The sequence below is a fragment of the Lactuca serriola genome, chromosome 2, assembly GCF_051521515.1.
Source record: "Lactuca serriola cultivar US96UC23 chromosome 2, Lser_US96UC23_V15, whole genome shotgun sequence".
NCBI lineage: Eukaryota > Viridiplantae > Streptophyta > Magnoliopsida > Asterales > Asteraceae > Lactuca > Lactuca serriola.
In genome coordinates, this window is record NC_136409.1 from 198,696,525 (window position 1) to 198,723,265 (window position 26,741).

Genomic DNA, 26,741 nt, shown 5'->3' on the forward strand with positions numbered 1-26,741 from the left:
TTGGGTAGATAATGTGGATAGCACTATAAATTCTTTTTGCCTTGTTTCTATCCATACTTGTTGTATGGGGATTGGATCTAAGTTTAGGCCTAAGTAGACATAAACGATCAAGTCATAATAGAATAGAATTGCGTAAGAGAGTTGTTTTTGAGAACCTTGTCCGACATAGTTCCGTCTTTAGTTGTGAGATTTAAGAAGGAAGTGATCAAGAGAATCGACATAAGAATTGCAACCTTCGTTGGAGCGAAGCAACTAAGGGCTATAGTTTCTATGTGTTGTGGTGTGGTTGTATATCAATCCCCATAACCCAAGGAGTAAGGGTAAGCGAGATGGAAGGTTTCATCCATAATAGGGTTTGTCTCATGGAGAAAAGGGTTCAACTTATGAATCTTTTAGCAAAAAAAGGTTGTCATGATATGATTGTTCAATATGATATTATAGCTGTGATAGAAACAACGGCATAGGATGAGTAAGGAAGGAAAATGTGTGTTTCCATTGGAAGTTGAGTGTATGACTCAAGAATTAGGACTGAAGGTCCGTCAGAGGATGAAGAAACATATGTAGGTTCAAACTCCACCATCAACGAATATGTTCAGATCTATTGACTCTCGCACAAGAGATTAGGGAAGTTGTGATCGTTGTAGCTAGTATATAAAGGCACATGCAAGCATATTTCATACGCTTGTACCCAAGTGTTTTAGAGGTGTTAGGAGGATCGTTACAAGAGGGACAATTGGAACGTGACAAGATGATTGTCCCGGAGAAACGAGAAGGATCGAGTAAATCCAAAAATCATCGTTGTTGCTAGTAGTTCGACTATGTTAGTAATACCCACTTATATCGTTTAGTTATATGTGTGCATTAGTGTGTTTTTAGACAACAGTGTGCTTGTCATAACCTTTTCCTATTTTGGTTGTGTTATGCATGAATACCACTTATGGTAGGCACAAGTAGTAATGCTATGATGAAAATGTTGTAAATCATTGGATATGATAATCATGAATTTCTTCAAAGTCAAAAGGTGTTGAATTTAGGTGTCTGTAACACCCATTTTCTAGGATGGATCGATTTAAGTTTTTACGGGGTCAAAAGCTTGATTTTTTGAGAAAATTAGGTGTCACGACGTGACCATAGGGTGTTCATGACATGAATGGCCAAGTGAGAAACGCGTATTAAATCAGTGCTAACGATGTGAAACATAAGTAGTCACGACGTGAGGAAGGTTACAACCCAAGCCCATGATCTTTTAGTGTTTCCTTCATATTTAAGCCCCGTTATCTCGAATGTAGGGTTTCATTATCAACCTCCATCACCTCCTAATACTCCCCTTGAGACCCTAATCCTCCATTGATGATTTTAAGCTCTACTTGGGTGTTTTCTAGCCAAGAAGAAGGAGATATAGAGATCGGTGCATCAACTCATCATTCAAGCTTCACCATCATCCATTTTCACACCTTCTAGACCCTTGTGAGTTTCCAAGTTTAATGATTTACAAGTCTATAAGCTTGGATATAGGTTTTATGCACCATATTTCATGTCTAGGGTTGATATAATGTTAGAAGTCCATAAAGTTGCCAACTTTATGGATATACAGTATCCCTTTGATGAGATAAGTGTTGGATTTGAAGTATAGTTAGGTTTTGGGACTTTTTCATGAGATCCTAACCCTATTTCTTCCTTGTTTTGTCACAACTTGTGTTTAGGACATATATGTCCAAAAGATACGATTTTTATGGTGTTATAGGACAGAGAAGTGCTTTTGGAAGTTTTGTTTGCAAGGCTTAATGGATTAAGAGCTTAAAGGTCAAATTTGTCCATAACGACATCACGATGTGACGTCTTGGGGTGTCACAATGTGAGAATGATAAATCCAAAAATGTTTTGTTTTACTAGGTCACAAGGCGACCAATAGATGGTCACGATGTGACGACTGGCTTAGTAACCTTGGAGTGTGGATATTGACCATTGATCATTGACCGTTGACCAAGTTTAACAATAGGTCAAATCGATTAATTTGAGTAATATATTGAGGCTTGGCTCCTGTTTATTGTATATGTGACCTGTAGAGCTTGTATTTGGAGCAATGATCAATTCAGCTATCTTTTGGACTTTGAGGTGAGTTTTCGTCAGTATACTCGTGGGTCGAAGGCACCAATGTCTCCCCACTAGGTTATGTTATGTATCCTAATATATAGGATGTTGCTATGTTGTAGCGACTTGTAGATTGGTAGATCTGTAACATTATGTGTACCTGCTGACTATTGTTTATATGTTACGTATGTCGACATATCGTGGTTGGCTTGAGGTGGGAGGCCAACAAACCCTGGATGGTTGGGTTGAGGTGGTACTGTTTCGTGCGGTTGACGAACAAATATGGGTTGGTTGGGTTGCGGCAATATTCCAACAAACCCTATATGGTTGGGTTGAGATTATGTGCCAACAAACCCTAGATGGTTGGGTTGAGGCCACGGGCCAACAATCCCTACATGCCTGTATTGTATTTGTTATTGTATTATTGTGTGAGATATTTTGGGGGAACTCACTAATTTTTGGCTTATAATTTGATTTCATGGTTTCAGGTATATCAGATGATGGAGGCAAGGCGAAGTGTCATTATGCACATCATCCTTGAACATTTTATTGATAGATGATTTCTGGATACTCTGATTTATGACTATGTTTTTTGGAAACAATGTTTTTGTATGATTTATGGATTATTAAATAGTTTTGAAAATGAATATGTTTACTATGATTTTTAGGACGTTACAAGTTAGTATCAGATCCATGGTTTGAGAGAATTAGATGAACACTTGTGTGATTCCAGGCTCAAACTATGGATCTGCAAATATTTTTATAATTAACTTTAAAATAACTAAAACAGAGGATGTGATGAGTACAATCAGTCGGAGCTCAAGGAAAGTTATTCTCCAAGACACCAAACTTGTTTTATGTGTATTGGTGATATGCTAGAAATGCATGCTAGAAGTTAGAATAAAGATATGCTCAGGATTGTATGATATAATGCCTATTAGGAAAGATGCCTATTAGGGAAGATGGCTTTTGATGCCTTGTTTCATGTAGAGTTCTGCTGCTTGAATGTTGCTTTCTTTATGCTTTGAAGGGCTTATATTGATGTGAGTTAACTACTAAATGAATATGTTAAGTTACATGCTACAAAGGATAAAAAGTTTCAAAATAATTGATTCGACCCTATTGCGCAGCTCTTGTCTGAGTCCAACCGTTGTAGGGATGGATCTTTTACTCAAAAGGTTATTTAAGCTTTGTTTCATGTAATTGTATTCATGAAAGTAGTTAGCTAACATCAATTAGGGTCTTTCAGCAGTTGATGGTAGGGTAAGGCGGGGATCGTAAGAGAGCCTAGGAAGCGCTTTAGAGCAGGTAGCACACTGTTCAACGGTTATTGGGAGTATTATTATGTGTAGGTGTCTTAGAGGACTCATGATGATTCTTGAGGAAAGTATGGATAGGTGTGGAAGGTAGTATTGGGCCCATACTATTGAAAGCACATGATCTCTACTCAAGTAAAGGAAAATCACGGGGAATCTAAGAAGCGGGTAGGAGGTTGATGTGCGGGTTTCTGTATAATGAGTAAAGTGTGATGGATTAATGATGACAATTTGGTTATGTTTAATAGGATGTTGCTGCATAGACGGGGATAAGAGTACTCTAAGATTGATATGGACAACACCAAACTACACGATTGGATCAACACTGAGGTTTCACAAAATTTACCGGAAGAGTTTCCAGGTATCATTAGTCACATCACTGGCAGATTGATTGTCAAGTTCGAGGAGCAAACTGTAGCCATTCAGATTGCGGGAGAGACAATTGTGGCATCTAGGGGGAGATATATTGATGTGGGAGCGCATCAAGGGAAGAGCAAGAGAGCACATGATTCGACATTTTCGGTGATGGGCGAAGAATTAAATGTAGCTAACCTGGGTACTAGAAGTAGAGTGTATTTCGACATTTTCTGCAAGTGTGGGGGAACCTACGGGTTTGCTTGCCACAAGTTCAAGTGGTATAAGTGTAAAGAGAAAGGGCATGTCGTCCATGATTGAAAGAAGGGTCAAATATGTTTTCATTGTCATGAGTTGGGATCTCAAACTCGACTATCTTGCATGGGTAGCAGAGGGGGTGCAAGCCCCAATGCCCATCATCCGATCGAAGGTTAAGGTTGAATCATAAGAAATCATAGGTATAAATTTTGATCTTCTGTTTTATTTAGAATGGATATGTACTTGATTAGTGTGGTGTTATCAAATGGATAGTCATTCGTATAGTTAGTATGTTAGAACTATTATTTTAGCATCTGTAGGTTTTAATGGATCAGGGATTCAGCCTTCGGGGTGCTTCGTAAATCAAAAGGTGTATGGATCATTCTTGAAGGGTTGGAAGCTGTAATGTTGGGAAAGTTTCTGACGTCTCCATTTAAGGCTCAAGATTTCATTGCGATCGATTAGTTATTATTATTCAAAGAATTTTCATATGCCATTTTGCATATTGAGAGCCGTGTTTTAGAGTTTTTTTTTGGATGAACCGGTTTTAGGCTTCGAGTGGGGACTTAACGTGGGTACGTCGGCTAATGAGGGAGTAAGCCCTGAGTGTAAGAGGACTAAGTGTGATGCTTGAAGGATCAACAAACTAGATTGATTTTGATGGTCCCAACACAATGGGTTGGAAGAAGTTGCAGTGTAAGTCCATTAGATTTATGGTATTCAAGAGTGTTGAGATATTTTATGGTGGTGAAGATTATGGGTTTGGTTTGAAAGCAGGTGCAGGGTGAGTTGCTATCAGATTCATGATGTCAGGGTTGAGTGTGCAGTCCTTGCGTCGGAAGCTTTTAGACAAAGATTTCGTTGTAGCCGACTGTCCCAAATTAGACAACGAGATAGAGTTAAGAGGAGTGTGTGTCACTCAGGTTAAATTTCGGTTAAAGGATTGGTTAGCTCATTGAACCGGTCGCTATCATTAGTAAGGTTAGAGATATTGGTGATTTATCAACCTATTTTAGGGTGTGTGGATGCACCTTCACATGGGTTTTGCTCAATGTTTGAGATTGTTCAAGAATTGTCGACTTGTATCAGTTGATAGTGTTGTGGGTGCATCAATCTTTCATCAAGTGTGGAGCAATGGATATTTGGGACCCTTGGTTAGGGTGTCAGAGCAACATCGATCGGTTTTCTAGAAGGGCCTCAGATCTACACAGAATCTGATTTCAGCGGGTTGCACCAGTAGGGTTGGAAATGAGTCAATCCGATCTCGATTCTAGTAGCATTCAAGTTAGTTATGAAGTTCTTCCTTCAACGATCAACTAAAAGTCAATTGGTCAAAGTCCATAAACCCACTGATTCAACCCAACCAAGTTAACTCGAACATGGTTGAACCACGCGAGTACGCGGGGCGTACTCCAGAGGTACGCTCAACGTACGCAAGCCTTGCATTGATTGATTATGGGGACGTTGACTGAGTACGCGGGGCATACCCTCGCAGAGCCCAAAACTTCATTAAGACTTTAATGTCTTAAGCACTTAAGCCCAAACTTCAGATCCATGGTCCAAATGCACCCCGAGTCGTAAAGTCTCAAACTTTATGACTTTAAACGTCCAAAAAGTCCTTAATACATGGTCTTAATCCATTAAAACCTTCTATAAGAAGTATGGAGCCAAACTAGCTAAAGGGAACTCATTTTTATGGCTTAGAAGTTAAAACCCTTCATAGGGTCTGAAAGGACAACCTAAAACGTCCAAAACCAATCATGCATAACAATGGGACTTCTAGGACAAAAAGAACATCATAAAGCTATCAAAATGAGATCAAAGCAAACCAAGCATAAAGGCAGCAACATTTTACCTTCTATAGCTTCCCAAGAAGGTGATGATCCAAGATCTACAATCTTGCTTCAACTTCTAATCTCCTTGATGCAACTCCTTCTTCCTTAAGCACACAGATAACACACTGTTAGCTTAAAACACTCTCTTATGGGGTTAAGGTTTTCCAAAAACGACTCAAGGGCTTGGATGCTGAAAGGATGAGGCTAAATGATCCATAAAGGTGCTTAAATACTCCACAAAACCTAAAATCTAGGCTTTCACTCGTACATAAGTACGCCCAACGTACATATGTGTACGTCCAGCGTACTAGGGCGCACCCTAGTACAATTAGCGTAGTCGCATGTACGCTTAGCATACACCTCCTTGCCAAAAATTACGATTTTTCCACTAAGGCTTCTTAGGGCTACTTTATTACAATCCAAGGACCAAAATGACATAATTTAAAACCAAAGGAGAGATTTGAAAATACTTGAAAACCCGGGATGTTACAGTAGGTTAATACTCATTAGGCGTGTTGCCTGCCTGTAGATTGCCCAGAAACCTGTTAATCTTCTGAAAAAATTGTCTATGTGAGTTATCTCACTATACCATGTAGTGTATATATATATCAGGATAGAGAGATAGTAGAGTAAGAACTAATAATATAATCTCTATGTGCTTAAGTATGGTAGAAAGTATAAATATGCTTGTACTGGTAAAATCTAAATTGTAGTCTCTATGTGCGTAATTGTTGTGATATTAAATAAGGGATGGCGGTGGAACGGTTAAAGAGGTCGGGAGCCTATAAGCCCGCATAAATTTATTTAGGGGGTGATGGTGGAACGGTTAAGGAGACAGGGAGCCTATGAACCCACATATATTTAGTTAAGGGATAATGGTGGAACAGTTAAAGAGATCAGGAACCTGTAAGCCAACAAAGTCTAAGATACACATTTCGTTGACATATTGTGAATCGTTGTTTATATGCATGTTTATGTATTGTAGTATATGATATTTTGGAGAACTCACTAAGCCTAGAGCTTACCCAGTTGTTATAAATGTTTTCAAGCACTTCATTGGTTCGTTAGAAGAGCAAGGTTAGACTGTACTCACACACATTCACAATCATGTTTCCGTATTATACTCTGATGTAATTGAATATTAAATAAATAAAAATGAAAATTTTTCCTTTGAAAATTGGGACGTTAGAATAATCATCATAAGTTCAAATACAACCTCACATAAAGAGGCCTTTAAAATATTATTGATATCTTTTAAGAAACCCATGAGTCTTCCATCTGTGTACAAGTCAAAATAAGTTAGCAATGAAATTGCCTAGTGAGAATACTCGATGTTAACTCATTTAGAGTAATGATGATGACAATCGTCATACTCAAGAACAACCCCCAAAATGAATATAATACCAACAAATACCATAAGTATTAATAAATCAAAGGTTAGAGTACTAGGACTCTAATAACCAAGGGTAAATGGTATACATACCTACTGTCAAATCCAAGGATATTAAATCAATAAATCAAAATAAAGAATTTAATAACTCAAAAATTCAATCCAAAGAACGTAATAACCAAATCCAATGCCAAGGGCTTACTAACCTATAAACTATAACAAATAAATTTTTATTTCATAATCCAAAGAAAATGGTTACTTAATAAGTATCCCAAACTAAATCAAATCAGGGTTCTAAAGATTTAAACCAAATCAAAAGGATATTATATAGCCTATATTTGAAAAACATATCCAAAAGGCTAAAAATTGGTTGGGAAAGATTTACAAAATCATATCAAAATTCCCAAAGAGTAATTAATTAATAATACAAAATTAATATGCAATGTATGCATCTATTCCCAACATTTTTCAATCTCATAAAGTCCAATCCCACATTTTATGGTTATTAGGACTCATGTATGAATGATTGTATTCCAAATATACACCTTGGAGAATTATGTAAGAAGGATTGTATTTGTAACACCACGAATTTCAAAGCAACCTTTTCATTTTTAATTCACCAAACATTATTTATAAATCGAAGTCATCACATAATTATAAATCATTATCAAAACAATATCAGAGTATCCCAAAATCCACAATACATCATAAGCCGGCGAATGTGTACAATCATGCCTCTGTCTTCCCGGAATCTACAAAAGTACCTAATACACTTTTAAATCAACATTGTAAGCACGAAGGTTAGTGAGTTCCCCCAAAATACCACATACACAAATAATTAGCCTCTCATGGCTATATCTCGATAAGGACCCCTGGTCATGTGTCTCAGTGAAGAACCTCCAGTGTCACGTCTCGGTATGGACCCTCCAGTCATAACTCAATATATACACAGAATAATATAACAACATAAGTCACAAAGACAAAATGCATAATAACACATATCTCAGTATAAGCAAATAAGACCATCCGATCAATAATACGAAAAAAACCCTTCGGTCAATAACACAAATAAGACCCTCCGGTCACACATAAAATTACCACACATGTAAGTATAGTGAGAACATTCACCTGAATTGAAGAACCCTGAAACACTACGATGTGATCCCTTCTCTGCACTGCTTGCACCCGCAAATCCATTAATACTAGAACCATATAATATCTTAATTAATAGCCAAAAACCCTCAAGTTTCACCCAAGCTCAAACTTGGTCAAAAGTCAACGGTCAATGAAAGTCAAGGTCAACAATTCAACTTTAGGTTGAGTACGCCCAACGTACTCAGCTCGTACGCATGGCGTACACACCATCCAAAATTAGGAACCCATATGAGTACGTGCAGCGTACCCGAAGGTACTCGCAGCGTACTCGGCCAAAAGGAACTTTTCGATTAAGTGCTTAATCTCTTAATTCCTTTCATCTAACACTCAGATCTAGTACCAAAACATCATTCTAAGTCATAAAGTTACCACCTTTATGACTTTACAGGTCTAGAAAAGGTCCAAAAGCCAAAACCTTAACTTATTAAACCATTATGACATCATGACACTTTCATGGAAGGTATAGAGGATCAAGATCACATTTTTATGGATCATAAAAGCTCCATAATGGATAAAGTTTCCAACTTTATCCATTATAATGGTCCAAACCACCAAGATCTAGCCTTTAAGCATCAATTGGGACCAAAAGTGTATCTTTTTAAACTTAATCCATTAAGTCCAAGTCTCCAACCTTCAGATCTGAATTACAATGATGTTTAGATGGATAAAGTGGATAAAGTTTCCAACTTTATCTATAACAAGGTCACAAAATTTCAAGATCTAAACTTTATGCACTAAAATGACCAAAAGCTCATAACACCCAAAAGTATCTAGATCTAACAAAAGCATCATCAAGATTCAAACTTTATACCTCTACAAGATAGATCAAGTGAACAAAGTCCAAATCTCTAAGCTCCAATGCAACCAAGACTTCTCCAAGAAGTTCCTTCTTCTCCAAGGTGCACCATGCATAGTCCAACGCACTCAAAAACACCTTCTTTTAGCTCACAAGGCTCAGCTAGGGTTAGGGTTTCATGGAAGGGGTGTTGGAGGGGTGGAGGCTGAGAATGGGATGGTTTTGGGGGATTAAGGAGCTTAAATAGGGCTCACCATGAAAATAGAATTTTAGCATTGATTGCATATTCCCAACGTACTCTTGGTACGTCCAGGGTACTTAGGATTCCCTTAGTACACCCAATGTACACCTCCTTGTATGCCCAACGTACTCAACTTGGCCGAAAACCACCCAAACTTCAAACGTTCATAACTTCTTCGTTCTAACTCCGATTTTGACGTTCTTTATATCCACAGAAAGGTAACGAGAAGCCCTACACTTCTATAAACTTTATTTTCCTTGAAACCCACTCAAACACATATCCAAAATTCATGAAAGGCCGAACCAATGCCTTTACCGATACCCCATGGGTTCTAAAGCACAAACCAAACTCTTTTATCGCATAACTGACCTTATCTACATACAAAAGGGTCTAAACCTTTCTTCTTAAAAGCCTCAAAACCTTCTCATACCCGAATTACGGCCCACAAGCCTTAAATCTCAGAATGATCTAAAATAGGATGTTACAATTCTCTCCTGCTTAAATTAGATTTTGTCCTCGAAATCGGTCCTTTTGACTTCTTCTGCTACACCATCTTGACTGAAACCCAAAAGAAACGGAGGGGTCATCTCGTACCGAAGACCACCCACCGATAGTGCTATCTGTAACATCCCCCTCTGACACGTATCACAATATAGTTTGTTTTGGGCTCCCGGCACGAAAACTTCTCATGGGGTCACCCATCCCTGGATTGCTCTTGCCCGGGCATGCTTAACTGCAAAGTTCTTACAGTATCTGCTGCCCTCAAGGCTTTAAAACACATTGTGATAAGGAAGGTATCCACATCCCTTTTAAGGAAATGTTTCGTTCTCCTTCCAAGTCGATGTAGGATTAGGTACAAACTACCTTCAACCCCACCATTAATGGGTTCAACGTCCCCGTCGAACACATCGACCCATGCCCTAAATCTGATACCATTTGTAACAACCCCTTTTGGCACGTATCACAATATTGTCGGCTTTGAGCTCTTGACACGAAAACTTCCCAGGGGGGTCACCCCTTCCTGGATTGCGCTCACGTAGGCACGCTTAACTACAGAGTTCTTATGGGATTAGGATTAGGTACAACCTACATACGAAGACTTCCCATTGGGGTCACCTATCCTAGTACTACTCTCACGTAAGCACGAAGAGAGTAGTACTTCCGAGGGGGTCATCTAAGAACGAAACATTTCCTTAAAAGGGGTGTGAATACCTTCCTTGTCAAAACACGTTTTAAAGTCGTGAGGGCAGCAGATCCCATAAGAAATATGTAGTTAAGCGTGCCCAGGCGAGAGCACTCCAGAGATGGGTGATCCCCTGGGAAGTTTTCGTGTCAGGATTGCAAAGCGGGCAACATTGTGATACGTGCCAGAGGAGGATGTTACATATAAAAACCCATCTGAAGAATGAACCTTGGTACTCAGTCCTCAGTCCTCAAAAGAATAACATGTCGATCCGCCTAAGAGCTAAAATTCTATATTATGTCTGACCTCCCGACAGACAGAACCATTCCAATACCAAACCCAAGATGATTCGACACTGAACCCTGAACTGAACTACCATGCCCGACAGGAACTATCCACTGATATCCGCAAACATAAGCCCCAACGACTTTCCAATGCTTCACACCAAATCCGAATACAAGATCGACTCCCGACCTAAAAGTTGAACCGATAAAGGATACTCTAGCCCATCCGTCAAAATGACTCCAACAATCGTTCCATCCAACAGAGCTATCTCAACTAATCACATTGCACGCGCAATCACTAAGTTCGCTTCACTCCAAGCGAATACTACAAACTGATCTGTAGTCACACATCACCTCCGGCCCCCACATCAACCTATGATCTATCTAAAAACCAAGAATGTTGTGGCTCTCCTACAACCCAAAAACTGTTTCTACGATGGTCCAAATCATCCTAGAGAATGCTACGAGCCAAGTCGTAGACTTCACACACTCCCTGAACTGCTTACCAACCTAGTGGATGCTATAGCTACCTTGCAGTTTTACAACACTTCCACACTGACTAGTGAATGCTACGGCACCCCACAGTCTTACAACACTCCCACACTGACTAGTGAATGTTGCGACACCATGCAATCTTACAACACTCCATCACTTTCCATGGGCTCGCCCCACGATCATTCCATGACAGTCATGATGCTGCATGTAGTTAGGGCTCAGATAGACGGTCGAACAGATGATCCACCTGAGAGCGAACAATCATAAAAGAACATCACAAGCAAGCATTAGACCAAGAGTTCTCAAGCTATCGAACTTAGACTACGAGAGATCCCGAACCGTAATCCCCATGGACCTGATCAACCGGTTAAGGCCCCGCTGGCCTAACTAAACTTGCTCTACACTCACAACTGCACTTATCTTGGATTGTTTCCGACCACAATGAACTTTGGCGTTCCCTACAAATATACCAATTCAAATTCCGTCCTGGGTACGAACCCTAAAATGGCTCACACTTGGAGCTATCCTCTGGTAGTCCCAAGTGATTACCCCCACTTGGATTCATCTACTCTCTTACAACCTCGTAACTGCTAGATTACCGAACCATCCCACAATATCATTACCAAACCACCACCATACTGAGTTTACTAAACTAATACCCCATGACTAACCATTAATAGGTGCCCACACCCAAACCAGATTAAGCAATATACCATTCTCAATGAAGATTGTCGCATCCAAAGCACCTTCCCTCAATACAATTCCACACCCATAAACAACCCCATCTGATGACAAAGAACTGATAGGCCCACTATTGGGACAAGTAGGTAGTCGATCTGTTGCTCCACTTACTACCAAAACAAACCTGTGTCTTACAATAATTCTACAATCCAACAATTTAGGGCAACATACTCGGAAGCCAAGATACACCATCACAGAATTTAACGATAGCTTGTCACGACCATTGATCTTCAACTCATACAACTCAAAACCTTTGAAGTATTCCAACTTATTAAATAAGAACGAAAAATAATCAACGATTGAGAATGCGTTGACGAGCACCCAAAACCACAATATTTACTAAACAAAAACCATGTGAAACTACACATACCAACTCTGAAGTTGATTGATAGAGATCAATTGCCGCTCTTCCTGGAGTATAGATAGCAATCTATACGTCGAACTGACAAATCATTCAATAACCAAAACTTGATCCAAACGACCCAACCGCCTCATAACCCGAGCATTGGCGAACCCGAAAGAAACAGTGACCATAACGAGTTCCCTGACCAACGACTACCTGCCGTGAAGAAACTCATTCATTCTTGAGCACATACAACATGCATCATCTCGTTCTGCACCTCGCCTTGACCACATCTAGACCCAAGTCTCGTATACTTGGACCGCAAATCCCTATAACCCAATCTTCTAAAGCCGCAACTCGAACATATGGATGATCCTTCTAACAGAATACCCAGTTCTCCCCCACTTAAGGTTCGAACTACCGCCAATTAGTATTCCAAATACACCAAACTTCAAACTGGCTCACCAGATATACCATACCCGACTCTTGGAGCATACTACATAACACACTATGACCTTCCAGATAAAGACCAGTCAACTCCAGACATTCTGAATCTCAGATGGAGACCTCGGAAACTTCCCAACATGACTGCCTCCAATCACCAAGAATCTCAAACAATTGCATGAGCAGATATTTCGACAGTCCTAAAATAGCACCGACTCTTTATCTGGGAATAAATGGAGTATCACACACTTCATCTATGAATCCTCAACCAACAACCCATCACAGAATCGACATAGAAACAGGAGACCTCACTCTCACAGTCAATACGCAACATAGTCAATGAGGGTTGTCGTTTCCGATACAGTCCTCCTGATCACCTGAAACAGTTGCTAGAATACGCCTCACTATACTCAAATAAGGCATATCCTTGTCCTTATATTTCACAGTCCCCACTGTAATGACTTTCTTACGACATAAGAAATACCTCAAGGCAGTCATACCACAAGAACCCTTTGGTGAAAATACCACAACTATCTGGTATCCCACGGAGTCCACCTCGCAATTTTGAAATTAGAAGCTCGCTCTCTCTTCCTTCTGATACATAAAAACTGGAATAATATAATCCTCTTCATAGAAAATGACATCATAAACCATCGACCGATCACTCAACTTAGACTGCAAATCCTCAAATAGTTTATCATATCCACTTCCTTTTTGAGTCCAGCGACTCAAACTGGCACCTCACCGATCAAATCCTTCGAGACTGTGACAACCCGATATTTCAACTCTATGTAATGACCTAAAAAGTTAAGTATTGTAACCACTTTTGATATAATAAAATTAACTTCGAAAATAAAAAGTCCAAAAAGTCTCTAAATAATTACCTACTATGTTTGATGTCATTAAACTGTGATCGTACGTAAAAAGAACGCCCAAATCTGACTTCGTATAATGAAGTTATGATTTTTCCAAGTTCGGCTTAGCGACAGACAGCTAAAAACTCGAATCGGAGATCGAGCGACTTTTGGCCGGAATGACCTAAACGAGAATTGAAGGTCTCGACAATGGTATTTCAACAGTAAAAAGTCTGGCAAAAACAGACATCAAATAAAGAAGTTATGAATTTCTAACGAAATTTTCTTACCACGACCTTTTAAAAATAAATAATAAAAATAATTTCAAAATTTGCCGACGGAATCTAAACGAAAGTTGTAGAGCGTAGTCTCACCTATGCGTGGATATAAAGAACGTCGAAAACGGAGTTCGTATGAAGAAGATATGAATTTTTGAAGTTTATTAAGTATTAAAAATAAAATTTTTAATAGAAATTTCGGTATTATCCGAAGGCTGAGTCGCACACGAGTACGCCTAGCGTACGCTCGTACGTCCAACGTACTCAAGGCCTAGGCCTCGGATCGTCCATGTCGCGCCCTATGCGAGCCTATACCCGTCCCATATGAAGTCCGAAGCAGTCGAGGATGCGCTCATGCGTGACGCACGAGTACGCCCAGCGTACCGAGGCGGTTCCCACACCCTACAAAAAGGGATGCGAGGGTTCCGAAGAAATGGCTCATTTTCCTCTCAACTTTCTTGCGTTTTGCCTCGTTTTCCATGCAAGTGATATCCCGAAGCCCCGGTTACCTTGCTCAAGTCCCGAAGGTCGTTTGTGCTCCCAAGATTCCCGAGAATCCCGAGAAAATCCGCTTTCTCGAGTCGAAGTTCTGCTCGGTTTTCATCTCGCATTTTCCCGATCTTTCAAGTGAGTTCATACCCCTATAATCCACACTTTTAAATGTTTTATAAATGTTAATATATGCTTTTAGGGGGGGGGGGAATACAAGTGAAACACACGATTATTATCGTGTGTTATATAAAGTTTCATTATACACTTTTTATGAACGAAATCATATGTGATTTATAACTATTATAAGGAAACTTTCGTATGCAAAATATATCACGATAACATCATATCTTTTGAAATGAAAAATGTTGTTATATATGTATAAATCAAACACTCTGCTTAGACTGCATGTATATGTGTCCATCTTAGACACTATAAAAATTTATACTTTCATAACAAGTGATTCATTTTTCTAGGGATTTCTAAACAAACGAGACACACTTAAAGAAAACTATAATAGGTATAGTTTTACGAGAACATTACTATTTTTTACTTACTAGAAACACTATTTTCAAGAAGTCGCTTTCACATACAAGAACAAACGAACATTTCTACACGTAAATATGTTTTTATACTAAGTTTTGTGAGACATTAACTTCACGTATGTTCGAGTACACATTTCAAGTCCTGTATTATATACCATAATCCCTTGGAGGGGGAGCATTTTGTTTGTGTATAGATCTATACGGGCTTGACAACCCCACGCCCTGACTGTTAGCTACAGTACACCATTTGGGGTGACAAACGTCAAAACATTCCAACGCCTAAAGAACGTTGTGTATAGGCAAGTCTAGTCAATAGCATGGTTATAAAACTCACATGGGGTATTAAAAATACATTGATTTACGGGGTTTTTCAGACGTATTGGAAATTTTATACGTACATACATTTTCTAGAAACAAACATTGGTCTTGATAAAAGACTACATTTATGGTAGTAGAAAATATGGGATTTTCTAGGAACAAACAAACAAAAACAAAACATTTCATTTCATACAAACATTGTCATTTAATACTTATGAAACTCACCAGCTTAAATGTTGATCTACTCTTTCAAAACTACTTATATGTCCCAGGGATTCAGTAATTACAGGTAACAAACAACTTTTCAAGAAGGGACACTGCGGCGCCAGTTTAAATTCATATTTTGGCATCATATTGTAATTGGTTTTGAACATGTACCCTTTTTACAATGTAAACTTTCAATTATATATATGATGGTTGTATTGATTTCTTTACTACGTATTCATTTGTTACGCTACCACATGAAGTCATCCGCCCCCGAACATTTCCGCTGTTCCGGTTTGGGGGTGTGACAGAGACCTAAACTAAAATTTATCGCAAGGCCCTCTCCATTTAAACCCGAATGACATGACCCTCGGGCCCAACAATCACCAGGCCCATTCTCAGTCTGAACAACCGCAACCGGATAACTGGTAAAGACAGAAACACACTCTGCAATGAATCACGACACCCAAACCATGTTATCGACCCTCAACCTGCTACTTAGAACCCCTGGGATTCTCCTCAATTTGAGTATGGATACTCTTGTTTCAGTAGTATGGGCTCAATACTACCTTCTACATCTATCAATACTTTCCTTGAGAATCGTTCCAAATTTTCTAAGTAGCTACTCAAATCCACTATCGACCAATCCAATTCCACATACCTACTCTCCAACGAATAATCACCACTAAACAACGCACTCATCAGACTGAAAATACTCCATAGGCTCTCTTAGGATTCCCTTCACACCTCTTTCCTCCATTAGCTGCAAAAGGAACTCCATTTAATACCTACTAACTACTTCTCGAATACAATTACATGCTACACACACTAGATAACTCTTCGACTGTAAGATCCCACCCTACAACGGTTAGACTCAAACGAGAGCTGCGTAATAGAGCTAAATCTAACCTTCTAAAATTATCTAATCCATGAAACATTCAAACTAACATATTCGATTAATAGTTAGTTGATATTAATGGAAGTCTCTAAAATCACAAAGCAAGCAGCATTCAGGCATCAAGCAACCTCTACCAGCAGATAACTTAAGCAGGCTATCCAAAACAACACATGAAACCACACTAGCATACAACCTCAACTGCTATAACCACAACACAAAATGCATCATCGAACTCAGGCAATGCTACCTCACAACTCTTGGAGATCACTAATCATAAGCATGCAACACTACCAGCTCACCTAATAGGCATAAAGGCATCTCTCCTAAGCAGACACACTAGCATGCAATACTGAGCAGATCCCTAGCCCTAAACTAGCATGCAATTCTATAAGCTCATATTAACAACTCATCGCAACACATAATCAAGTAAGGGTGTTTTGGGAAATCACTGCTCGAGCTCTGGCTGATTGTACACACCGCTTCGGACCTGCTTTCAAAACTCTTTAATTTCCTTAGAAAATCGTGTGATAAAAAATCATTTCTTTTGAAAAAGTTATCAACTCATCAGTTTGAGTTCGGACATACCCGAGGGTATGCTCGAATCCCTCGAACCAAGGCTCTGATACCAAATTATAACACCTCGAATTTCAAAACAAAATTTTCATTTTTAATTCACCAAACATTATTCATAAATCGAAGTCATCACATAATTATAAATCATTATCAAAACAATATAAGAGTATTTCCCAAAATTCACAAGACATCATAAGCCGGCGAATGTGTACAATCATGCCTCTGCCTTCCCGGAATCTACAAAAGTACTTGAAACACATTTAAATCAACGTTGTAAGCACGAAACTTAGTGAGTTCCCCAAAATACCACATACACAAATAATTAGCCTCTCATGTCTATATCTCGATAAGGACCCTCGGGTCATGTGTCTTAGTGAAGACCCACCGGTCTCACGTCTCGGTATGGACCCTTCGGTCATAACTAAATATATACACATAATAATATAACAACATAAGTCACAAAGACAAAATGCATAATAACACATATCTCAGTATAAGCAAATTAGACCCTCTGGTCAATAATACGAAAAAGACCCTCCAGTCAGTAACACAAATAAGACCCTTCAATCACACATAAATTTAACACATAGGTAAGTATAGTGAGAAGACTCACCTGAATCGATGAACCCTGAAACACTACGACACGATCCCTTATCTGTACTTCTTGCACATGCAAATCTACTAATATTAGAACCAAATAAAACCTTAATTAATAGCCAAAAACCCTCAAGTTTGACCCAAGCTCAAACTTGGTCAAAAGTCAACGGTCAAAAAAAGTCAAGGTCAATAAGTCAACTTTAGGCTGAGTACGCCCAGCGTACTCAGCTCGTACACATGGCATACTCACCATCCAGAATCGGGACCTCATACGAGTACGTGCAGCGTACCCGAAGGTACGCCCTACGTACTCGGCCAAAAGGAACTTTTCCATTAAGTGCTTAATCTATTAATTACTTTCATCCAACACTCAGATCTAGTCCCACAACACCATTCTAAGTCATCAAGTTTCCACCTTTATGACTTTCCTGGTCTAGAAAAAGGTCCAAAAGCCAAAACCTTAACTTATTAATGCATTAAGACATCATGACACTTTCATGGAAGGTATAGAAGGATTAAGACCACATTTTTATGGATCCTAAAAGCTCCATAATGGATAAAGTTTCAAACTTTATCCATTATAATGGTCCAAACCACCAAGATCTAGCCTTTAAGCATCAAATGGGACCAAAAGTGCATATTTTTCAACTTAATCCATTAAGTTCAAGTCTCCAACCTTCAGATCTGAATTACAATGATGTTTAGATGGATAAAGTTTCCAACTTTATCCATAACATGGTCACAAACTTTCAAGATCTAAACTTTATGCATTAAAATGACCAAAAGCTCATAACACCCAAAAGCAGCTAGATCTAACAAATGCATCATCAAGATTCAAACTTTATACCTCTAAAAGATAGATCAAGGTGAACAAAGTCCAAATCTACAAGCTCCAATGCAACCAATACTTCTCCAAGAAGTTCCTTCTTCTCCAAGGTGCACCATGCATACTCCAAAGCACTCAAAAACACCTTCTTTTAGCTCACAAGGCTCAACTAGGGTTAGGGTTTCATGGCAGGGGTATTGGAAGGGTGGAGGCTGAGAATGGGATGGTTTTAGGGGATTAAAGAGCTTAAATAGGGCTCAAACCAGGAAAATAAGGTTTCGGCACTGATTACGTATGCCCAACGTACTCATGATTCCCTTAGTACGCCTAGCGTACTCAGCTTGGCCCAAAACAACCTAAACTTCAAGCGACCATAATTTCTTCGTTCTAACTCTGATTTTGACGTTCTTTATATCAACAGAAAGGTAACGAGAAACCCTACACTTCTATAAACTTTATTTTCCTTGAAACCAACTCGAACTCAGATCCAAAATTCATGAAAGGACCGAACAACGCCTTTACCAATACCCTTGGGCTCTAAAGCACAAACCAAACTCTTTTATCACGCAACTGACCTTACCCACATCCGGAAGGGTCTAAACCTTTCTTCTTAAAAGCCTCAAAACCTTCTCATACCCGAATTACGGCCCACGAGCCTTAAATCACAGAACGATCTGAAATAGAATGTTACAGTATTCCAAACATACAGATCCCACAACCATTCAATTCAGAGACTAGGTGTCCCGTGAACCATAAAACGAGTACCATAGAAGGGGGAGCTAACCATATTTATGATAAGTGAAGATTATCTAGAAATCTACTCACATTCAACCGTAATTTTCAAATCTTATATATGGATATCATACATGGACCCACATGGTCCCAACAAATGTAAATGTATGTAAGAATGCCACAAACAAACATTTTAAACTTATCTAACTTTTCAAAAATGACTTTTATGCAATGCACAAATAATATATATATATATATATATATATATATATATATATATATATATATATATATAATTTGTACTCCAGATAAACTCAGCTTGATAGGTTAGCAATGAAACAACTTCTTTTGTGCTTGATAATCTTCAATCACTAGCTATTGATTTCAAACATATCTTATACTAAAAGAACAAAATACCGCTACATGGTCACACCATTTCTTAGGTCAAATAACCTTTTTTATATCATATTAATCATATAAGGACTAACAGAGGTAACATGATGTGAATTCGACCTTGAATGAAAATTTTATGAAAAAGTGATTTGTGAGTTTAGGAGAATACATGACCTTTTTGAATTTATTATATTTCCACATGGCCCATGTAACCACTGCGTGTCACAAAATTTTGAAGAGTTTCGCGTTAAGCCAATTCATTTTGCTCATATGACCTCCAAGGCTCCAACGTCATTTTAACCTATTTTTAATGATTTATATACTTTTACTAACTTTATTTCATATGTTATAACACTCTAATATCATCCCTAATATTGTTGGATTATTGATTAAACTAACCGTTTCAGTTTAGGCATAAAACTCCACCTATAGGGGTTTGTGAATATCAATTGCAATAATGTCCACAAAAGACCAAAATAAGCAAACCAACTTTATTTAAAAATCTTATGAACTTATTAGGACATGTAATTCATTCTAAGTGAGTGTATTTCTCTATTTCCAACAATGGAATCATCTATTCACATTTCATAGTTCCTAATTCACTTAATTCCAACTATGCTTCTTAGAATCACCTTGGATTCATGGGGTCCTATAATTTATAAATGAAAAACATATTTAATTAGTTTTATATAAATACTTTAAGATCAATTCAATCTATAATGATTATTTAAACCAAAATCCACAACCGTCCCTTTTTAAATGTCCAATTATAAACGTATACAAGTTTGATGAAAAATGTAAAAAAAAAAAAAAAAAAAAAAAAAAAAAAAAAAAAAAAAATTCTTCATAAAACATCTTTAGTAGTTATTGACAACTTTTTAGAACTCATCAAAACTTATTTTCGCTGAAAAAAAAATCATTTTTTAGGAAAATATTGCATAAGTTAAAGCACATTGTTATAGTTTCATAAGCTTCTTAAAATATAATAATAGAATAAACGTCGTAATAATGTAATGCATGATATGTAAGAAAGTCCCAAAAATTCCTATGTTATTTATAATTCACGGGTGACGGGTCAATGTCCCTTGCCTCTAAGGCCTTGTTCCTGAGTTCTACTTAAGGAGAGAAATGGAAGGATACAGAGGGAAAGTTAGGGGTGTCAAAAGAGAAGGGAAATCGTGTTTCCGAGTTTCATTAATGGAAGGAAAATGAGGGGAGAGAAAGGATTTTGGAGCCATATTTTCCTCCCAAATTGGGCGGATTTTGAAAGAAAGTGAGGGGAAGGAAAATTTTAAGTTTTATTTTCTTTTTCCTCCTAACTCGGGAACACAAAAACTTAAAATTTTCCTTTCATTTCCTTCGAACTCGGGAACACAAAATAATGAATATTTTCCTTCACCTCCCTTTCTTTCTATCAAAATTTTCCTTGCATTTCCTTTAATGAATTTACAAAAAAACTCAGGAACAAGGCGTAAGGCTATGAAGTCTGGTCACAAGATGTTCACTAGAAAAATGATGTTGCCTATGCGCCACATCATTCCATTAAATTTCTATCAAAATTTTCCTTGCATTTCCTTTAATGAATTTACAAAAAAACTCAGGAACAAGGCGTAAGGCTATGAAGTCTGGTCACAAGATGTTCACTAGAAAAATGATGTTGCCTATGCGCCACATCATTCCATTAAATGTTCACTGGCCATTGGAAATGGTTATCACTCCATTCATATTATTTATTTTATTTTAAAAAATTGACATTATATTAAATAAAAACACAATTATTAAGCATACATAAATATTTTATAAATAAAAAAAATATTAACTTAAATAAAAATAGTATTTTTAAAATTCAAGATACATTTTATCAAAACCAATTTTAACCCAAAAAAAATAGCCCACTAAAAATATATTTAAATTAATCTAAGCCCAATCTTTTATGTGCCCTACATTTAAGTTACAGCCATCCAAACGTTCTTCTTTCTCGTTTGCACGCTGCAATTTCTTTTTTCGACGAGCATATAAAAGATTTTTGGCAGCTTCTTTCAAGAATAACGGCCATTTTTGTGACCGTTTGGAATGAACAAATCTCATTGGTCATGATAACCCATAGAGCTATTCGCTCCACACCACGACTATGGGCCCGGGGAGAGGGGGGGGGGGGGGGGGGTGTTTGCGCGCGGAAATGTCTGCTAGCTCAGCTCTTCACGTGTGAACATCCCTTCATACCCGAAGCCGGCCTAAGGGACCTAAGGCTCCACAAGAAAAAAGATGATTAAATGAGACATACATAGGAAATAGCACAAAAATACATAAAGGCCTCAATTCATTTACTTCGATAAACTAAACTATGTGAAACGTTTACAAAGCCCAAGACATATGAATGCATTCTAAAATGTCATTCATAGTCTTCTTTATATGTCTCGGCCACATATGTCTCATAACCCATCCAATATGTGAATGCACATGACCATGATTTGATAAAACTTCACAAATTTCATGTAAGTGAACATTTTAAAAATGCATGTCCGTATTTTAAAAACTCTGTAACTTATTAAACAACTTGAAATGAATGCACAAGTGATACATAACTACATTCCGATCTATTAGGTTGTGGGGTGTTAGTCCCTTTTTACCGCCGGTATGTTTATATGACACCATTTACCGACGGTGAACACCGCCCCCTTTCTTTTATTTTGCCAACAGTAATGTACCAGCGGTGGAAGTTCACCGGTGACAAAAATCAAATTTGTGTGAGTTTTGCTGGCTGGAAACAAAAAATCCATACCTAAACCATTTTTAAAAGTTGCAAAATGGCAAAGATGTCTAGTTGTCCGATGGTAAAACGGTATGACACTGTTTAACCTTATTGTTATATTTTTTCCTTGAATTTCAAGTAGTTTACTATTACGGTTATACCTTTTCCTTAGGTTTCGAGTAGGTGAGAGATTTAGAAGTAATTGATTAAAGTAGCTCACGAAACGTCGTCTTATTTTGTAGCCATGTAATTATTTCAAAATTATTTAGTTGTTTGTTCAAAAGAGTAACATATTTATATTAGGGAAATTGTCAGAAAAGTCTCAATATTTTCAGAAAAATTACACTTTAGTCCCAAGATTTTTTTTGAACATAAAAATCCCGATTATTTGTAAAAACATGATAATATGTCATTTCTTATTAAAAGAAAAAAAAAGGTTTTTTTGTAAACTTGAGCCAAATTGAAATAATCGAAACTTTTATATTCAAAAAAAAAATTGGAGACTAAAGTATAACTTTTCTGAAAATATTAAAACTTTTCTGATAATTTCCCTTTATATTATCATAATCGTATTGATTATTTTCATATAGTTTAATAAATTAATAATCGTATTGATTATTTTCATATAGTTTAATAAATTCATATTAATGCGTATTGGCCAATTCTAATCCATTCAAAGATATGTGGAGAGAGTTTTTAGGAAGTGATTTGATTAGAAACGATGGAAAGGAAATGTAGTTTGACTTGGTACTTTCCAACCCTTGCCTAAAGTTATACCAAACAATCCTCTACCGATTTTTTCAAGTTAACAATCCATTCCCAAAAACCAAACTAAATCAAAAACCATAAAGATTTAACAAAAAACAAATGAGGTCCAAAAATCCAGGACAATGGAAATAGTTTTCTGTCATGTCCCAATAGAAGAAAATAAAGAAGAAACAAAGAATGTGGTTTCCTAAGACAACGAGTAACTCGTCCATCCGTGCCGGAAATGGGCAACGTAAGGGAAACTCCATTGTGGCTGTCGCAATAGACAAGGATAAATACAGCCAACACGCTCTCAAATGGGTTGTTGAACACCTTCTCACCCGTGGTCAAACCGTTGTCCTCATCCATGTCAATCACAAATCAGGCAATAAACAATTTTCATTTCTACAAAACTTTATAGTTTTGTTAGAAATTATAATTGATGAATCTGTTGGAATCCTATACTATACAATGTCTCAGTGACTTATCTAACAAAATACTACGTGTTATGGATGTAGGGGGAGGGCCTGATCATGAAAAGAAGATTCGAGACCTATTCCTCACTTTCCATTGCTTCTGTACCCGTAAAGACGTATGCATGCATACACATTTCCATACAAAAACTTGATTATTTCGTCCAAAAAATAAATAAATATATATATATATATATATATATATATATATATATATATATATATATATATATATATATATATATATATATTTTATTTGATTAATTTACAGGTACAATGCATTGATGTCATACTTGAAGGCACCAACATAGCAAAAGCGTTAGCAGAATACGCTTCTGAAAATGCAATAGAGTATTTGGTGCTTGGTGCATCCTCACGACATGGTTTCATTAGGTGAAATTAAGACGATAAATATATATATTTTTTTTCACGTTAAGATCTTTTGACTAATCGAATAATTATTTAACTCTGATATATACAAGATTCAAGACCTCCGATGTTCCCAGCAGTGTAATGAAGGTGGCCCCAGATTTCTGCACCATTTATGTCATCTCCAAAGGGAAGATTTCGAGTGCAAAAAAATCTTTAAAAGCCGCTCCGTTTGTTTCTCCGCTCCATGAACAGATCCAAGAGAAATCAAACAATGCAAACAGTTTCGTGTCAATTGCACCCAACAACAACAACAACAACAACCACAGTTTTCAATCCAGAGCGCCGGAAAAGCCGCCGGAGAAGCCCCGTATGATGCCGGAAAAGCTTGAATCCTTCAGGTAAGTTTTAAGTTTTCATATATAGTACTTCACGAAAGCACCTTCAAACTATTTTTGCAGAGCTAAAAGCGGTTAATTAATTACCAGATCGCCGTTTACTCGACCTGGAAGAGCAGAAAATGCGAAGCTCTTGGAGCTTCAGGATTTAGACACTGATATATCGTTTGTGGGGAATGCGAGGCAGAGCACTGATCACATGTCTCTCGATAACTACTACGACCTGGACATCGGAATAACTGATCGGAATCGTGATGAGTTCTCATCGTCTTCTTTTGAGAGCCGAGCCTCATCTGCATCTCAAAATATGGTAAGTATGCATTAAACAAAGCCACATCCCAGATCTAAAACAGATATAAAACATGGATTTACTTTGATCTTGATAAATTCATACAGGATGATGGTGACAATGAAATGAAAATGTTAAAGATGGAACTCGTGAGGAAAATGGGCTTATATACTGTAGATTGCAATGACGCAAGTACAGCAAAACAAAAGGTCTGTTACAAATTAAGCACTAGTAGTGATTATTTTATGTGCAATAGATGACTAATATGACATAATCCAAACAGGAGGGACTCCAACAATGGCGTATGGAAGAACAAAAGAGATTATTAGAGGAGGCTAGAGAAGCTGGAGAGAAAGAGAAAGCCAAGTCCCAGGCAACAATGGAGAAAGCAGAAGCATCTAAAAGAATCATGGAATTGGAATCTAGACGAGTAGTCGCCGAAATGAAAGCACTCACCACAGACGATGAGGATCCCGATAACAAATTCCAGTATAAGAAATATACAATTGAAGAGATCGAAGAGGCTACAGAGTTTTTTGCACAATCTAGAAAGATCGGAGAAGGAGGCTACGGTCCTGTTTTTAAAGGTATGCTCAGTCAGACCGTTGTCGCCATTAAAGTGTTGCGTCCAGATGCTGCACAAGGAAGGTCACAGTTTCAACGAGAGGTATATAGGGATATGAATCGTTGAATTGTAATTACGGTTTAATTTAAGGATCTCTACAAAAAATTGATTGGTTGATGAATGATGATAGGTGGAAGTGTTGAGCTGTATGCGACATCCGAATATGGTTCTCCTCCTTGGAGCCTGCCCGGAATACGGGTGTCTGATCTATGAATACATGGGTAACGGTAGTTTAGAAGATCGGCTACTCAGAAGAGGAAACACGCCACCGTTATCCTGGCAAATCAGATTCAAAATCGCGTCAGAAATCGCCACCGGAATCCTGTTTCTTCATCAGACAAAACCAGAACCGATAGTTCACCGTGATCTGAAGCCAGGAAACATTCTCCTAGACGAAAACTTCGTGAGCAAGATTAGCGACGTCGGACTAGCGAGGTTACTCCCGCCGTCGGTTACTGGTGACATGACGCAGTATCGGATGACATCGGCGGCAGGGACACTTTGCTATATTGATCCGGAGTATCAGCAGACGGGGATGCTTGGGGTGAAATCTGATGTCTATTCTCTAGGGATCATGTTGTTGCAGTTGATTACAGCTAGACCGGCGATGGGTTTGAGTCATCATGTTCAAAACGCCATTGATAATGGAACTTTTGGTAAGATGCTGGATCCGTGTGTCACTGATTGGCCTCAAGATGAAGCCCTAGGGTTTGCAAAATTGGCACTACAATGTGCTGAGTTAAGGCGTAAAGATAGACCGGATTTAGGGAAGGTGGTTTTGCCGGAGCTTGCTAGATTGAGAGACTTCGGTGAGGAGAGCATGCCGCCGTGAATAACACCGTGTATATATATACTAACTAGTTCAGAATTCAGATCCTTCCCAACCATAGCTATAGGTTTCACTGTAGGTGTATATATTCCTTCCTTGAATATTGAAAATTGTATATTTACACGTGAAGAACATGGTGCACCTTGTATAGAGCTTATGTTTTTCTTTTTTCTTTTTTCTTTTTAATTTGCTATCTTCCATATAAGAATCGTAAAATTTCTTTCGTTTTCTTGGGCATTAATTTCAAAAAAGGGAAATAAGTTTTTGCCAATTAGACTGGTGGGTACGGTGCCGCGGTCCACATCGGTATCACCTAGGATTTGTCACACTCTCTCTAATTTTTGTCATTTATTAGGGTTGACAATTGTTGCCACGAAACCACAAAAATACAAGACACGAAACGAAATTGGTACGAAACTGAAATTCGAATTCGTGTTCGTATTAAGTATAAAAAACACGACGTCGTGTTGTGTTCGTGTTTAAAATTCGACACAAAATTGACATTATTTAGCATTTATTTGTCGTGTTTTTCGTGTTTGTCTTGTTTTTCGTATTATGTATGATTAAATATTAATTAAATAAACTAATTTTTTTTATTATGTTATCATTGTCATGTCGTGTCGTGT

At 37.9% G+C, this 26,741-nt stretch overlaps 1 protein-coding gene across 1 annotated transcript; it reads left to right on the forward strand.

Annotated features, from left to right (window-relative positions):
* Positions 1-23,619: 23,619 nt before the first annotated feature.
* Positions 23,620-26,301, forward strand: LOC145088073 (U-box domain-containing protein 51-like). Its single transcript, XM_079026277.1, has 7 exons — positions 23,620-23,724; positions 23,877-23,998; positions 24,088-24,375; positions 24,463-24,682; positions 24,769-24,870; positions 24,945-25,328; positions 25,417-26,301. The coding sequence occupies exons 1-7, from the start codon at positions 23,641-23,643 to the stop codon at positions 26,116-26,118; spliced, it is 1,902 nt and encodes a 633-aa protein (XP_078882403.1). The 5' UTR covers positions 23,620-23,640; the 3' UTR covers positions 26,119-26,301.
* Positions 26,302-26,741: the final 440 nt, after the last annotated feature.